Source organism: Anomaloglossus baeobatrachus, chromosome 1, assembly GCF_048569485.1.
Source record: "Anomaloglossus baeobatrachus isolate aAnoBae1 chromosome 1, aAnoBae1.hap1, whole genome shotgun sequence".
NCBI lineage: Eukaryota > Metazoa > Chordata > Amphibia > Anura > Aromobatidae > Anomaloglossus > Anomaloglossus baeobatrachus.
In genome coordinates this window covers 467,721,488-467,733,928 of record NC_134353.1, presented here as the reverse complement: position 1 = coordinate 467,733,928, position 12,441 = coordinate 467,721,488, and the positions used below count along the sequence as shown (strand labels likewise).

The window sequence follows — 12,441 nt, the reverse complement described above, 5'->3', positions numbered from 1 at the left end:
TAACTGAATAGGATAACTGAAGTGAGCACTAATATATATATTATGAGTGCAAGCCAAAAAATTACATACTATATACGAATAAGGCTGCACATCAAACTTAGATAATAGTATAATGCCTCATGCATATGGACAAATATTGGAATATACAATGAAAAATGCTACTTGCTAATTTGAACATGTGAATAATGAATTGCATACCTGCCATGAATATTAGGAAAAAGGAGATATTTAGCAATCGCATTGATCAATGTAACTGAGCCCCAAGGCCTCGTCAAGGCATATCTCTATATTGGGGTCCCTAGCTCTGTGACCCTAACTGTGTGTCATCTCATTGCAATTAAAAACTGCTATGGGTGGAGAGGGGTAACTAAGGACTTTCTTATATAGGAGATGGAAAAAACATGGCCGAAAGGGGCGGAGCTGTGTTCACATTCAGAAAAAAAAACTACATATAACTGAATAGGATAACTGAAGTGAGCACTAATATATATATTATGAGTGCAAGCCAAAAAATTACATACTATATACGAATAAGGCTGCACATCAAACTTAGATAATAGTATAATGCCTCATGCATATGGACAAATATTGGAATATACAATGAAAAATGCTACTTGCTAATTTGAACATGTGAATAATGAATTGCATACCTGCCATGAATATTGGGAAAAAGGAGATATTTAGCAATCGCATTGATCAATGTAACTGAGCCCCAAGGCCTCGTCAAGGCATATCTCTATATTGGGGTCCCTAGCTCTGTGACCCTAACTGTGTGTCATCTCATTGCAATTAAAAACTGCTATGGGTGGAGAGGGGTAACTAAGGACTTTCTTATATAGGAGATGGAAAAAACATGGCCGAAAGGGGCGGAGCTGTGTTCACATTCAGAAAAAAAACTACATATAACTGAATAGGATAACTGAAGTGAGCACTAATATATATATTATGAGTGCAAGCCAAAAAATTACATACTATATACGAATAAGGCTGCACATCAAACTTAGATAATAGTATAATGCCTCAAGCATATGGACAAATATTGGAATATACAATGAAAAATGCTACTTGCTAATTTGAACATGTGAATAATGAATTGCATACCTGCCATGAATATTGGGAAAAAGGAGATATTTAGCAATCGCATTGATCAATGTAACTGAGCCCCAAGGCCTCGTCAAGGCATATCTCTATATTGGGGTCCCTAGCTCTGTGACCCTAACTGTGTGTCATCTCATTGCAATTAAAAACTGCTATGGGTGGAGAGGGGTAACTAAGGACTTTCTTATATAGGAGATGGAAAAAACATGGCCGAAAGGGGCGGAGCTGTGTTCACATTCAGAAAAAAAACTACATATAACTGAATAGGATAACTGAAGTGAGCACTAATATATATATTATGAGTGCAAGCCAAAAAATTACATACTATATACGAATAAGGCTGCACATCAAACTTAGATAATAGTATAATGCCTCAAGCATATGGACAAATATTGGAATATACAATGAAAAATGCTACTTGCTAATTTGAACATGTGAATAATGAATTGCATACCTGCCATGAATATTGGGAAAAAGGAGATATTTAGCAATCGCATTGATCAATGTAACTGAGCCCCAAGGCCTCGTCAAGGCATATCTCTATATTGGGGTCCCTAGCTCTGTGACCCTAACTGTGTGTCATCTCATTGCAATTAAAAACTGCTATGGGTGGAGAGGGGTAACTAAGGACTTTCTTATATAGGAGATGGAAAAAACATGGCCGAAAGGGGCGGAGCTGTGTTCACATTCAGAAAAAAAACTACATATAACTGAATAGGATAACTGAAGTGAGCACTAATATATATATTATGAGTGCAAGCCAAAAAATTACATACTATATACGAATAAGGCTGCACATCAAACTTAGATAATAGTATAATGCCTCAAGCATATGGACAAATATTGGAATATACAATGAAAAATGCTACTTGCTAATTTGAACATGTGAATAATGAATTGCATACCTGCCATGAATATTGGGAAAAAGGAGATATTTAGCAATCGCATTGATCAATGTAACTGAGCCCCAAGGCCTCGTCAAGGCATATCTCTATATTGGGGTCCCTAGCTCTGTGACCCTAACTGTGTGTCATCTCATTGCAATCGCAGCAGAGCGGGCGGGTGGACAGTGTGATCACATACTTACGTGCAGGGGGGATTCAGCTGAAGACCCCCCCCTGTACTGCACACTGGCGCCCCGTGCCTCAGCCTCACCATCTGCAGGACGCTTAGCCGGCTCCACACAAACGTCCTCCGGATCCTCCCCTCGATGCTGAGCTGTGACGTGCGGTAGTCACCGCCCACAGCCCTGTCACTCAATCTGAGTGGTGCCGGCATCCTGTGACGTACCCGTCTTGTTTGAGAGCCCGGAAATGCCGGGACGTCAGAGGATGCCGGCGGCCACAGCTCCAGGGGGTCATGTGACCGGCACTGAGCGTGCAGGATAGCGCCGCTCAGTGCCAGAACTGGAAACAGAAGCCAATGGAGAAGACGCCTAGAAAGGTAAGTAGAGCTCATACAGAAAATAAAAAAAAATGGGTGAACCACCCCTTTAACCCCTCTGTGGGCAGGGATGGTTGCCCCGGGGCCCAGTGTCTTTGTGCAGGGTGTAGCAACGGCAGGGGGGGATGTTTAATTACTCACAGTCAATAAATTACACGAGTCTCTGGTAAACCAAGGCGCTGGTGGCCGAGTACCCCCCTTTGTGCTACGGTTTCCGGGTCGGCTCCCCGTGTCAGTACCGGCGGGCTACAACCCTGCCCCAGTCCACCTCAGTTCTGCCGAGCCGTCTTCCTGTCTCCTGCTGACGGGGATCACCATCTGCCTCCTAGCCAAGGTACCAGGGCTCCTACCCTGGCACCGTTCAACTTGAACTTTCTCTGCTGAACCTACACTTAGCTCCAGCCCACACTCCTCTCCAAACTGAACTACCAACTAATCTGCTTGTTTTCCCACCCCTGGGCTATCTAGACCCATGGGTGGGCGTGTCCAACCACCTGGTCCCGCCCACTGGTGTGTCTGTCTTTCCCTAAGGGGGTGACTAGGGTTTTAGGTTGGCTGTGTGTTTCCTAAGTGGGGGATGGTGTTGTGCAGGGGCCTATCTGTGACTACCTGGTTTTGCGAGGGCGTCACATTTGCCTCCTCAGGGCAGCTCTAGCCATACTGACCAGTAATTGATTGCTGCGGGTCCAGTGAACAGGTCATCCTTATAGTGTTATAGTCAAATAAATGGGCAATCTTATACCGTAACTTATATTCTGAGTTTGGTGCCGCAGGATAGATGTATAATGATGACATGCAAATGCATGGTCTAACACAGGGGTGGGGAACCTTTTTTCAGCCTTGGGTTATTTGGAAATTTCTACCAACCTTCGGGGGCCGCACAAAATTATCAATGTGAAAATGACCCTGCTATATTTGTTCAAACAATTAATTAACTCACCCCTACTATGATGGCCGGAGCGGCTTCTCTTTGGTGCGGCTGTGATGTTCGGGGATACTAATCATGTTTCTTCTCACAGCTGCTTTTTCATTTTTGTCTGGGTCTGGAGCACAGTGAACCCTTTGTGATAAGATTGGTAAATCATATACATCACATAACAAACGCTGTATATACATCACGGGAGACGCTGGAGGCACATATATCACATAGGAGACACTGGGACTGCTGTATATACATCACAGGAGACACTGGGGGCACATACATCACACAAGGGGCTGGGGACATGTATATGCCCCCAGCCCCTCCTGTGATGTATTAGTCACAGGAGACATTGAGGACATGCACATCACAAGAGGGGCTGGGGACATGCACATCACAAGAGGGGCTGGGGACATGCACATCACAAGAGGGGCTGGGGCACAGACGCCACATGAGGGGCTGGAGCTCAGGCGCCACACAAGAGGTGTTGGGGCACAGGCGCCACACAAGAGGCGCTGGGGCACAGGCGCCACACAAGAGGGGCTGGGGCGCAGGCACCACACAAGAGGGGCTGGGGCGCAGGCACCACTGGGGGGGCACAGATATCACTTGTGGAGCACTGACATCAGTGGGGGGGAGAGGGACACACAAACCTGGGGTGATACACAGCATTGGGGGGCACACAGCACTGAGGGGAGGGGCGCCACAAAGTACTGGACAGGGCACACAGCATTCAGAGGGCTGGCACTGGACACACAGCAGCGCTGGACTCACAGCACCAGAGAGCAGACACCGGACATGCAGCTCCGAGGGCTGGTGGGTGGGCACGCAGCACCGAGGGCCGGGGGCAGGCACGCAGCGCCGGGGGGCGGGCACACAGCTCCGGAGGCCGGGCACGCAGCTCAGAGGGCCGGGGGGCGGGCACGCAGCTCCGAGGGCTGGGGGGCGGGCACGCAGCTCCGGGGGGCGAGCACGCAGCTCAGAGGGCCGGGGGCGGGCACGCAGCTCAGAGGGTCGGGGGGCGGGCAACGCAGAGCACTAAACCCGCCCACAAAGTAAGTCCTCTCTCGCTGGCACTGGCTAGCGGGAGACCGCATTGGTATGCACAGCAGCACAAGATGGCGGTGGCGGATCGAGCACTGCCGCCCCCGGGAATCTGCCCGAGGGCCGCATAAAAGGACATGGCGGGCCGTATACGGCCCGCGGGCCGGAGGTTCCCCACTCCTGGTCTAACATGTTATTGCCCCAATGCTCAGGCTAATAACAGGGAGTCCCTTATGAGCATTCCTCTAGCTGTAAATTTTCAGCTCAGATTTCACATTTTTACAATGCATACAGTGAAATGTATAGCAAAAAAAGCCAAAGGCCACACAAATGGCAAAATCATATTTAAATCTTCATGTTATATTTTCTCTATAGGTGATGTTCCAGTGAAAGATTATACAAATGTGGAGAGAGGATTGATGGTAAGAAAAGATTACACATAGTAATGTCAATGTTTGTTTACCTATACCTAAATAACTAATGATATAAGATGACAAGTAAGGTTATTACAAAATAATGTCAATAACAAGCTCTAACAATGTAATGTAAGTATCATTTGGTGCTATTTCAGCCAATATTTAGCAACAGACCACAGTTATTGATTGAACAAGCCATATCCCCTCACTGCATGGTGCCCAACTCTATCATTCAATATATCATAGAATGCAATATCTCTATCCAGCACTGATGTAACGAGCATCTGGCTAAAGAAGAGGGTAATTAATTAAGTATAATCTTGATATGACACGTCTAAAAATGGGGTAAAGAAAATGTAAAACTACTAACAGAATAACTCCCTGTTCAACAGTCAACCAAATCACCAGTGACCAGTGTATATGACCAGTGACATATATGGTAGATACATCATTCCGATCGCATGATGCACAGAAGCTGTAGCCACACGATCGCTGCCAGGAACACAGCTAAGGTGACAGCCGAGACTCGGTTCTCAGAGCCGGGAAACGGGCTGTGTAACCACCTAAATACCACAATCAATAGAGATAAGAAAATATTTAGGAGGCTTGGAGAGGGAGGTAGCTCCATATGCCATCCGATCTGCACTCCCGATCAAAGGTCGTCATTATGACCTTCAGGTTAGCCAGCTACGGCAAGCCTACTAGACCATGCCAGAAGCATGGTCTAAGAGGCTTCTGTCAGTGCACCACTGACTGGTATAATGCATTACAGAAAAAAATACAGACGCTCCAATTTCTTTAGGAATTATGAGGATTTATTTCTAATGCCTGTATGGATTCAAGGAATAAAACATAATTCCTGAAGAAATTGGTGTGCCAGTATTTTTTTCTGTATTGGATTTGGGATGCCTTCCCTATAACTGACCAACAATATATAGTGAGTGCCGCGGAATTTCCTTTCTGTTGGTATATTGCAGTGTCATGCTTTTACATTGCAATACATTATACCAGCCATCAATGTAATGAAAGTTAAAGTCCTGTATAATGACAAAGTAAAAAAGTTTTAAAAAATTATAAAAATATTTTTTGACATCACACAATGAAAAAAATTAAAAAATATTATATCAATACATATACCAAAAGTTTGGACACACCTTCTCATCTCTAGAACAACTGTTAAGAGGAGACTTTGTGCAGCAGGCCTTCATGGTAAAATAGCTGCTAGGAAACCACTGCTAAGGACAGGCAACAAGCAGAAGAGACTTGTTTGGGCTAAAGAACACAAGGAATGGAGATTAGACCAGTGGAAATCTGTGCTTTGGTCTGATGAGTCCAAATTTGAGATCTTTGGATCCAACCACCGTGTCTTTGTAGAAAAGGTGAACGGATGGACTTTACATGGCTGGTTCCCACCGTGAAGCATGGAGGAGGAGGTGTGATGGTGTAGGGGTGCTTTGCTGGTGACACTGTTGGGGATTTATTCAAAATTGAAGGCATACTGAACCAACATGGCTACCACAGCATCTTGCAGCGGCAAGCTATTCCATCCGGTTTGGGGTTATTTGGACCATCATTTATTTTTCAACAGGACAATGACCCCAAACACACCTCCAGGCCGTGTAAGGGCTATTTGACTAAGAAGGAGAGTGATGGGTTGCTACGCCAGATGACCTGGTCTCCACAGTCACCAGACCTGAACCCAATTGAGATGGTTTGGGGTGAGCTGGATCGCAGAGTGAAGGCAAAAGGGCCAACAAGTGCTAAGCATCTCTGGGACCACCTTCAAGACTGTTGGAAAACCATTTCCGGTGACTACCTCTTGAAGCTCATCAAGAGAATGCCAAGAGTGTGCAAAGTAGTAATGAAAGCAAAAGGTGGCTACTTTGAAGAACCTAGAATATAAGACATATTTTCAGTTGTTTCACACTTTTTTAAGTATTTCATTCCACATGTTTTAATTCATAGTATTGATGCCTTCAATGTGAATCTACAATTTTCAGAGTCCTGAAAATAAAGAAAACTCTTTGAATGAGAAGGTGTGTCCAAACTTTTGGTCTGTACTATATCTCAAACACAAATAAACAAAAAATGGACTGATAATTATCTGTCCATTTTTTATTTGTGTTTGACATATATATGTATTGGTATAATATTTTTTTCATTGTGTGATGTAAAAAAATAGTATTGCCACAGCCCAACCTATAAAACTGTCACACTATTTAACTCTTTCAGTGAACCCTGTAAAAAACGTAAATAAAAAGTGTGGCAAAAAACTATGCTTTTTGATAAAACTGCTGAGTAAGAAGGGGAACAAAATGCAATCAAAAAGATGAATGTAAATAAAAATGGTATTGCTAAAAATGTCATCTTGCCCCCCCAAAAACAAGCCATCAAACAGGTCCATCAGTAGAAAAAAATTCTGTCCTGTCATTTTTATGACATGCGGAACAGCATAAAAAAAAATCCTGAATTGCTGCTTTATGTTCATTCTACCAACTCAAATTTGGAATAGAAAGTGATAACAAAAAAATGTTTCCGAAAATGGTACTTATAAAAATGTCAACTCGTCCCACATAAAATATACCCTCTGTGATGGTGGAATAGGGGTGGTTGTGTATCATGTTGTGTAGGTTCGTATTTTAGGCGTAGTTCACTGTCCATTCTGTGTATTCCTTGTATGTACATTGTATTGTCTGTAGGTAATCACCCCCTGTACTGGTTCTGTCCCTAAGTCTGGGGGAGGGGGCCTGGGATCCACCTAAACTCTTTGCTTAACTGAAGAATTGGTCAGTTAGGCTGGAAAGGAGAAGAGAGAAGGATTTATCCTATGGGGGGAGAAGCTGCAGCTACAGGCAGCGCCCCAGAGAGTCGTTGAGAAACCCCCATTTGCCTGGAAAAGGACTGCTGGAGAATTGTGACTCATCCCCGGGACATTTATGCCATTACTGGACTATTTTACCCTCTGTGTGGTGAATTATTTGATGGTCATTCTGTATTGCATGGAATAAATATGCTATGGATTGTTCATCCATCTCTTGCTCTGTTGATTGTGTGATATCGTAGAAGGACCCCATCACACCCTCACATGACTCTTTCAGCAGAAATACAGAAAAATTATAGCTCTCAAAATATGGCAATGCCTGGCAGGACTGGATTGTGTCCAGGGAATCCCCTGAATACTCCACAGTGCTTGGAACATGATACAACATTCGTTAGAACCACCAGAGAACATGATACTGGACCTGAATGGGACCCACAGTTGAGGAGTCTGCTTTTACGTCCCCTCCAGTGTCCCCACCTTCTCTCTCCACCTTACACCTTATCCTTCTTTTCCATTCCATCTCATCTATATCACCCCCACGTTTATCCTATATCCCTTTCCTTTATACAGTTGAAACCAGAAGTTTATATACACTCTCTAAAAAGACACATCTGCATGCTTTTCTCACTATCTGACATGAAATCAGAATAAACCTTTCCCGTTTTAGGACAATTAGGAACCAAAATTATATATATATTTGCCAAATGCCAGAATAATGAGAGAGAATGTTTTCTGCAAATTTAAAAGTTTACATACACTAAGATTACTATGCCTTTAAACAATATGGGACAGCCCATATGATGATTTCATGTCTTCAGAAGCTTCTGATAAGTTTATTGGCAACATCTAAGTTAATTAGATACACACCTGTGGATATATTGTAATGCACACCTTACACACACTGCTTCTTTATGTAGCATCTTGAGAAAGTCATAAGAAATCAACCAAGATCTCAGGAAGAGAATTGTGGACTTGAGCAAGTCTGGTTCATCCTTAGGTATAATATCCAGATACCTGAAGATTCCTTGTTCATCTGTACAAACAATTATATGCAAGTACAGACAAGATGTGCTTTTGTCATACATGTGTATATCAACAGGTTTGGGAAAGGTGTTTCCTGTCCAGCAACACGTCCAGAGATGGTTTAGTTAAAATTTCATTTTATTTTAGAAAAAACATAGAACTAACATGACGTTAGATGGACATCCAGAGCAGATAAAAAACGTCTTACGCGTTTCAAGCCGGTGTGGCTCTTAATCTTAGACATATTATACTGTTTGAGTAAAACACAATATGTATAGAAAATACCTGATCACTCCCTTGAACATCATATCCTGTTTGGACACACACAAGTTGTACTAATCACTCTCCCAGGGTAGCAGCAGCAAAACATTATGACCCATAGGTCTCTGCAAGTCATTTAAGCCATCATAAGCCATTGAACATAGCAAATCCTTATGAGATAAAATCTTTTCAATCATGAAATCATCAATTAACTTTCTTACTCGAGAAGCAAAAAATGACATAACATATTACTTTTCTCAATATCCCAAATATAAATAGCATAAAAAGATAAATAAATAAATACATTTTAATAAATAAATTCAATGGACTTGTAGCTAATGCAATTAGTATATATACATAAGGTCGCTTCTAATATTCATACCCATTGGCATGCAGGAATTGTATGTTAAAATCCATTTGGCCTCTTGATCTCGCAGCATGTGAATGCGATCTCCCCCTCTTCTAGGGAGTGGAATTTGTTCTATGGCATTCACCCGAAAAAAACTAACATCACCACTGTGGTCATATAAAAAATGCCTCGATGCTCCTGACAAGCTCCTGGAGGTAGGATTTAGGATGTCATACAAATGCTCCCCTATGCGTTTCCTCAAAGTGCGGCTCGTGCAACCTATATATTGTTTCTGGCATTTTTCATATGTTATAACATAGACACAATAATCCGTGCCACAGTTAATAAAAGAATTGATCCTGTGGCGCTTTCCCGTGGTGGAATTAATGCTCTCTTTGGTATTATACATATAGGCGCATATGCCATATTGTTTTTTGCCGCACTTGAAGGAACCGCATGTGGGTAACCAATTCTTACCATCAATATGCACGGACTTCCTCAGATATAAATCACTAGGGGAAATCAAACCACCGATCGTAGGTGCACGTCTAGATATGTAGCAGCAACCTGCACCCAAAATATTTTTGAGGGTTTCATCCCCATGTAAAATGGGTAGATCTTTACGAACTATTTGTGTGATTTCATGAAAGCTGCCACTATATTGAGTAGAAAAGACTAGAGCACTATTCTGATACGTTTTTTCCATGGAATTTTTTTGTCTCAAATAATCTGTTCTAGATTTTGAATCCACTTTCCTTTTTGCCCTGTCAACCAAAATTTGTCGTAACCTCTACTGCGCAGTCTATTATCAATGCGTTTGCATTCTTTAGTGCAAGCCTCCTCTGTGCTGCATGACCTTTTTGCTCTAATGTATTCCCCAATAGGAATATTGCTCACTATATGTTTGGGGTGATTGCTGGTAGCATGGAGGAGAGAGTTTCCTGCCACAGCTTTTCTAGCGTTCCGAATCAACCTGCCCATTCACAGAATCACCAGTGAGGGTTAAATCCAGAAATAGACTTACCCTCATTACTGGAAACAAATTTTAAATTGAAGTTATTGGAATTGATGTATTTGAAAAATTCTGGTATGGTCGTTTCACCTCCACACCATATTATCAAAATATCATCTATGAAACGACCATACCAGAAAATATCAGACAAAAAAGGATTCCAGGAGTTATAAATAAATTGTTTTTCCCACCAATTCATGTAAATATTGGCTAATGAGGGTGAAAATCTCGCTTCCATTCTACAGCCACAGATTTGAACATAGTGCTGTTTTAGAAAAACAAAATAATTATTCTTGAGCAAAAATAAAGTAACATCCAAAATGAAATCCTGTAAAATTTCAGAATAATTCGAACAAGTCATCAGTTGCTCCTGTAATGCGGTTATGGCAAGATCATGCGGTATTGAAGAATACAATGCTGTTACATCACTGCATATACAAGAATAGTTCTCACTCCATTCAATCCCCTGCATAACCGTTAATACATGTTTGGAGTCTCTAATGTAAGCAGGGGAAGACTTCATCAGAGGTTGTAGTCTCTCATTCAGCCATGCTCCAGTGTTCTCCAATAGAGACCCTATTCCAGACACAATAGGCCTGAACGGCGGAGGGAAAGCATTCTTGTGGGTTTTAGGCAATGCATTAAACAGAGGGACTCTCGGATTTTCAGGAGTCATAAATTCCCTTTGTCTTTCCGTTATTAACCCCAAGGCTACACCTCTCTGCAGAAGCTCCTGTAAGCATGTCCGTATAACATTAGTTGGATTACTGTCAATCTTACAGTAAGTGTGTTGATCATCCAGCATGTTGTAATTGTTTTTCATAAAGACCCCAGTCCAAGACTACAACCGAACCGCCCTTGTCCGAGTTTTTTATAATAATTTGGTCATTGAATTTCAATTGATTCAGGGCTGCTCATTCTGAATTTGTCATATTCCTATGACCTGTGGCTTCAATACTGGCTGCATGTAATTTCTTTAATTCATCAAACACAACATACTGGTAGTCATCCATGGCAGGTGAACGTGAGGCCAGAGGGTAAAACTCCGGATTCGGGACCCTCTTTGAAAAATCAGTGTCAGTTACAAGATTGTCCTTTGAATTATTGGTGCTCAAGGAATTCAAATTTTGTAATGTCATCTGTTCCATAAACATCAAATTTTCATATTGATTAGGAAAATCTTTCTTTTCAGTTGTATCATCATTCTCTACAGTCAACTGGGAAAAATGTTTTTTTACAATTAGTTGTCTGATAAATCTGTTCACATCCTTGAAGGTGGAGTATAAATCAAAATTCCTTGTTGGCACAAAATTCAAACCTTTTTTCAATACATTAATTTTGTCTTCAGACAGTATAGTAGCTGAAAGGTTCAACACCATAAATTTATTGCCATTTTTTATTTCCGACTCCTGAAGGAATAACCATGCATTTTTATTTGATTTGTATTTCCTGCCAGACCTCCTTGTTGGTGTCTTGTTTTTCTCCCACCCTGGCCTAAAAAATTACATTCTGATGTTCCAACCAGGGTTTCAGAATCCAATTCCCCTTCTGTGGTGTCCAGCTCTGTGGAAAAAAAACTCACTCGAGATTCATAACGATTAGATCTATAATCATCCGAGGTATTTTTTAGGATTGATTTGGGATTTCTCATATTTTTAACATCCCGCCACGTATAAACCCTCACAACACAAGTCCACATACCCAAGTGAATAAGAGAACTGTTCCTCACTAACGACTACCACCTCACACCACTCTAACTACTTGGCCATGGAAATCATCAGAGATATGCTATTGACTGGACCCTTTAAAATTATGAACCAGTTATGTCCCACATGTGTTAGATCAGAGACAGGAAAGAAGCTGTAGGCCATTGTAGTACATTGAGACCATGCAGACTGCTCACAGTAGCACAAGCAAAATGCAATCTGGTGTTGTGTTGAAAAAACAGCTTCATGAACCATTTGGAGAAATGGACGTACCATTGATTGCACAACAAAATCAATGTAATACCCAGCAGTTAGTGTACCTGGAATCAAGAATAGACAGGTCTGGCTA

The 12,441-nt window shown here is 42.1% G+C and overlaps 1 protein-coding gene across 1 annotated transcript in view; it reads left to right on the top strand.

The window, feature by feature from the left end:
* The window catches only part of LOC142307535 (uncharacterized), a 114,881-nt gene that overhangs the window by 51,276 nt on the left and 51,164 nt on the right, over positions 1 to 12,441 (top strand). The window contains exon 4 of the mRNA XM_075347032.1: positions 4,880 to 4,926. Coding sequence (XP_075203147.1) covers positions 4,880 to 4,926 — 47 coding nt within the window. The remainder of the gene's footprint in view (positions 1 to 4,879; positions 4,927 to 12,441) is intronic.